At 45.0% G+C, this 5,518-nt stretch overlaps 1 protein-coding gene across 1 annotated transcript; it reads left to right on the top strand.

Moving 5' to 3' along the window:
- The first annotated feature begins 1,228 nt into the window (after window positions 1-1,228).
- LOC137619859 (uncharacterized) lies at window positions 1,229-1,858 on the top strand. The gene has a single exon (XM_068350149.1). The coding sequence runs from the start codon at window positions 1,229-1,231 to the stop codon at window positions 1,856-1,858; it is 630 nt and encodes a 209-aa protein (XP_068206250.1).
- Window positions 1,859-5,518: the final 3,660 nt, after the last annotated feature.

Genomic DNA, 5,518 nt, shown 5'->3' with positions numbered 1-5,518 from the left:
AGTTTCCCTTAACGGACATACAGCGGAGATTTAAAAAAAAAAAATTGATTTGGTTCGCGACTCCATTCACCTCAACGCCATTAACAGAATAATTATGGTGCAAGTTATTTTCCGTTTTAGCATCGGCAAAACTTTGCTATGGAGTTTCCCTTAACAGACTTACAATGGCAATTTAGACATAAATCGTTTGGGCTTGCAACTCCACTTACCCCAACGCCACTAACGGACTAATTACAGCGTAAATCAGTTTGCGTTCTGGCGTTTTTAAAATCAGTTTTGCAATGACAATTAACGACTACTCGACTGCCTGGATTTCCTACTCCATTAGCGGACTTAATACGGCTTACTACTGAGTTTCGGAGTGTGGGGTCAGATGACAGATTCAGAAGTCGACAGTACCTCGCCCCTTCCAACCGAAGGGTACTGCGTGTGAATAGCACAAATGGCCACAAAAATGTTTATGGGACATATATTGCAAGTGCCTCCCTTCACACCGGACGCATCGAGGGTTTGGTTCCAGTATGCCGAGTACCACTTCAAGATGGTAAGCATTACCAATGGTGATGGTAATGTTAACACCAGGAGCTTTTAAAAGGATTTCCCCCTGGATGAAACAGAGGCCAGGACCCATGAGCTACAGCAACCTAAAAAAATAACTGACGGAGATCTACAACCTCCCGGTATCCATGAGGTCCCAGCGAGCCCTCTACCTGATGGAGACACCCCTCAGCGACTCCTGTTCCTCGGCAGCCTAGGACGAACTGAGTGACCTCCTCCAGCTGAACGAGCTAGACATCAATGGGCGGCCCAGGGAGATATGCCTGTCAAGGGAGATCTTCCTCTGTCGCCTTCCCCAAAGCATCCACACCTAGTTGGAGGGCACCGATAACCTGGACACGCTGTGATTGGTTGAGAAGACAAAAAAGCTTCACCTGGCAGCCCTGGCTGCCAGATACGCTGCCACCGCCTCCATCAACGCCGTCAGGGAGGAGACTGAAGATTATCCTGCAGAGGCAGACAAGGTGGGGGTCAACGCGGTCCATGGCCAGAGATTCCAGAACTCCCGCTCTCATCTCCCGCTGCATTAACAGCAGCAGCAATGCCAGCTGAGTCCCCAGCAGGAGCAATGGCACCAACGGGAAGACCACTATCACAAGGGACCTGACGTTCCCAGGTGGTGCTATTTCCACCCAGGATGGGGGGAAAGAGGCACGGAAGTGCATCAGCCATGCGCCCATCCAAAAACCTAGGTATTCGACCGTGTCTGCAACGAACCGTGGAGCAGGCGAGGCCCAATCACGCAGGCTTCTACATCCTGGAGGTCAACTCACGAAAAAGGTTCCTAGTGGATACCAGCGCTACATTATCGACTGTCCCTACCTCCAAAAATGACCGCTATCTCCCATCAGAGGACAGGGCTGCCCTGGCCACTGCAAACGTCAGCCCCATCATCAGTTACGGGACGAGGACACTGAAGATATCTATCATGAGCCGGGGTTACGACTGGCCTTTCCTGATCGCAGACGTCAAGGTGCCCTTCTTGGGCGCCGATCTCCTCGCTCACCACGGACTGCTGGTAGATATGCGTCGCAAACGACTAGTCAACCAGGATTCGTACCGGTTCTACCACCTCTCCAGCAGGCCTAGCCTTCCCAGGGTGTGTTCAGTCACACCCCTCAAATATGGCCGCCTGCTGCAGGAATTCCCGGAGGTGTTCAAACCCGAGCTTCGCCAACTGGAAGAGGTCCTCGCCAGGCATGGGATATTTCACCATATCTCAACAATGGGGCCCCCAACCTCTTGCACTTTTAGAATCCTCCCACCGCAGAAGCTACAAGATGCCGAGCGTGACTTCTAGGAGATGGAGCGCATAGAAATTTGAAAGAAGGCGTCCAGCATGTGGTCCTCTCTGCTGCACATAGTCAAGAAACCCAGCAGGAGTTGGAGGCCCTGCAGCGATTATAGACGCTTCACGGGGCCACTATTTTCTCTAAAATGGATCTCTTGAAGTCTTATTTTCAGATCCCCGTGCATCCCGATGATATCCCAAAGACGTCCATCATCACCTCATTCGGGTCTTACATTTTTTCCTACTCAACGTTCCGCCTGTAAAACGCTGCTATCCAATGGACAGCATCCTGGGGGACCTTCCCTTCTGCGCTGTCTACGTCGACAACATTCTCGCGTTCTCCAAAACACGGGAAGACCGCCTGGCGCACATGAGGATGGTTCTGAAGCAACTGCAGGAGAATGGCCCCATGGTACGCTTTAGCAAGTGCACATTCGGGGTGAAGAAGGTGGAGTTCCTGTGACATGAACTCTCAAAGGGGTGTGAGCCCTTTGACATCGAAGGTGGAAGCCCTAAATGAGTTCCCAGATCCGACCTCCGTGAAGTCCCTGCAAGAGTTCATCGGCATGGCTAACTACAACTGGGGGGTCCTGCTCAACATTGCCAGCGTGATGACGTCCCTCCTCAACATCCTGAAGGGGAAACCCAAGAAACTATAGCGGGGTTCTCCTCAACAAAAAGAGTTCAAGCAGACAAAGACTACCCTCTGCAAGGCCTACCAGGATATCAAGGGCCCGCTGAGGTTAACTACAGACACCAGTAATTTTGCATGCAGCGCTGTCCTGGAACAGTTGGTCAATAATGAGCCCCAGCCCCTCGCCTTTTTCAGCAGGACGTTGAAACCACCCAAGACTCAATATAGCACCTTTGACTGCGGGCTGCTGGCAGTATACGCCGCTGTCAAGAACTTCGAGTACCTGCTGGAGGGAACCTCATTCGCAATTGAGATGGACCATCAGCCTCTGGTCCACACCTTCACCAAGCCGGGACCCGTATGGTCCGCCCGAAAGCAATGACATCCGGTGGCCACCTTCGAGTTCCACTGTACCTTCAGCTACGTCCCAGGAAAAAATAACCCGGTGGCCAATTCCCTGTCGAGGATCTGCGTCAACTTCATCCACATTGAAGTGGACTATGAGGACATCGCACGAGAACAGACAGATGATCCCACTACAGTAGATGCAAGGTCCTCATCGACCTCCCTTTGTTGGGAAGACGTCAAGTTACATTCCAACGGTCCCCTTCTGATCTGCGATACAAGCACAGGTCTTCCTCGACCTTTTATCCCACCATGGAGGCGAAGGCTGGTATTCGATGTCATACATGGCCTCTCCCATCCTTCATCAAGTACCACTACAAAGCTGATGACCGACAAGTTCGTGTGGCCGGGAATAAGGAAAGACTCACGCAAGTGAGTGCGTGGATGCATGGCGAGTCAGACCAGCAAAGCTGGCCGTCACACCAAGTCCAGAGTACAGCACCGGGGCCTGTGGGACTTTGATAACAAGGCGAAAACAAATGCCCAAGTTCCCAGTGATGAAAAAAGGTGAAATAATGAGCAAATCTTGCAATAATCTCTTATGCTTGAAGTGTCATCAAAAGCGAGAAGTTCATATTCTTTCTTCTGTCCATAAAGGAAACATGGTTCAAACAGATAAGCTCGATCATTTCACCGGTGAAAAGGTACAAAAACCACATGCTGTAGTAGAATATAATGTAAAAATGCGTTTAGTTGATAAAAGTGATATGTATATGAGCACCAATGAATGTATGAGAAAAAGCTCTAAGTGGTATAAGAAGTTATTTTTTCATATGATAGATATGTGCCTTTTCAATGCATATACGACGTACCAGGTAAAAACTGGGAACAAGCCTCCATTTAATTATTTCATAAAAAAGGTAATAAGGCAATTAATATATAGATATCAGGGAGCAGTAGTAAGAGCGAGGGAAGTAGCAGTGATTGGTGATAATCTAACGCGCTTGACCGGATGCACTGGGAAACATTTCCCAGTGTCATTTGCCCCCTCGGAAAATAACCCCAAGCCTCGAAAACGCTGCCACGTTTGCTCCCATAGTACTAAGAAAGAAAGGAAATCGCAGAGAACATATTATCAGTGTTCTGCATGTGATGTTCCTCTTTGCATTGAGCCATGCTTCTAAATATACCATACTGTAAAGGTTTTCTTATTTTGTTTGTAGCTAAGGATAAATGTATTTTATTTTAGATATCTTATTTTCAGTTTTTATTTAGTATTCATAACCTTGTCAAGTAATAAAAATTTAAATACAGAATAATTAGCCATGTTTTAAAATATACAGTACTGTAAAGGTTTTCTAATTCTGTTTGTAGCTAAGGATAAATATATTTTATTTTGAATATCTTATTTTCGTTTTTTTTTTTTTTTTTTAGTATTGATAATTTTGTCAAGTAATAAAAATGTAAATACAGAATAATTATGCTTTTTTACTTATCCTGATTATCTTGAAATGATGTGCTGGAAGTAATTAAATATCTCTCTCGTCCAATTATAATAATTTTTTCTCTATATCACACAAATGAGTATCTATGTTAATTTGCGCATATATTCATGATCATTTGTAAGAGTAAAACTTTTGTGAGACTGATAATTATAGTATGCATATAGGAGAGCATTCTTCTCTGAAATTATTATTTTTATGTAACTATGAAAGAATATATAATAACAACCATCTGCTACAACATTTAGTGGTCTAATAAAAATGCAAGTAGGCAAATCAAAATATCTACTTATCCTAATCAATATGTCGATTATAGGGTACCATATATAATGTTTGTAAAATAATTATAATATGCTTCGTAATAATGGGAAAACTATTATACTCATTAAAAAACGAGTTGAAGGTAGTAATCATTTTTTTAAGAAATCAAATCTTATAAATCTTTTACAACTGCGTGAATAGTAATCAAATACTTATTGTCCTATGTTCGTAAGTTAGAGCAGTGCAAATACAAGGAATGAAAGATTTAGAACAAAGACCAAGTGTTGTCAATGATGTCATTCAGAGGTAGACCTATAAGCTGACAGAATATCCTCCTAAAGAAGCCGCCTGCTGTGTCTTTAATTTACCGTCAAAATCCGAATCCACACCGTCCTTCCCACTACTATATCCCCCCGGTCTCGAAATAATATGCTCTTACGGCTGGCAGTGGAATTTACGACCTTTATTCGCAAATAAAAGTTCATACAGTTAATTTCACAAGATTTGTTAAATACCACTGGATTCGGCATTTAATGGTCTTTCTTCCAAAGTATATACAAAAACATTTACCTTAACTTATTTTTTCCTAAATCTTGCCGTTGTGGTGGACGGACACGATCCGAATGGAGCCGCAGTGAAAAGGTTAAAGTCTGAAGTTCTACGAAGATAGACCTTCAAGCAATCCACTGGGCAGAGGAATGCTTCTTCCTTCAGAGGGAAGATTCTCCAGGGACCCCATCTCTTAGTGGGCAACTCGTTCTTGGCAAGAAACGACGGGTCTGGAAAGAGGTTCAGTTCTCCGCTGTCTGTGAACTGAATGTGGCCATCATCCCTCGAGAGGGCCACTAATTCTCTAACTCTGGCTCCTGAGGCTAGTGCAAATAAGAATATCACCTTTTGAGACAAGTCTTTCAGCGAGCAATCTTC

This window comes from Palaemon carinicauda, chromosome 26, assembly GCF_036898095.1.
Source record: "Palaemon carinicauda isolate YSFRI2023 chromosome 26, ASM3689809v2, whole genome shotgun sequence".
Taxonomy (NCBI): Eukaryota; Metazoa; Arthropoda; class Malacostraca; order Decapoda; family Palaemonidae; genus Palaemon; species Palaemon carinicauda.
Note: the sequence above shows the minus strand (reverse complement) of the source record. Positions and strands in the feature narration are given on the sequence as shown.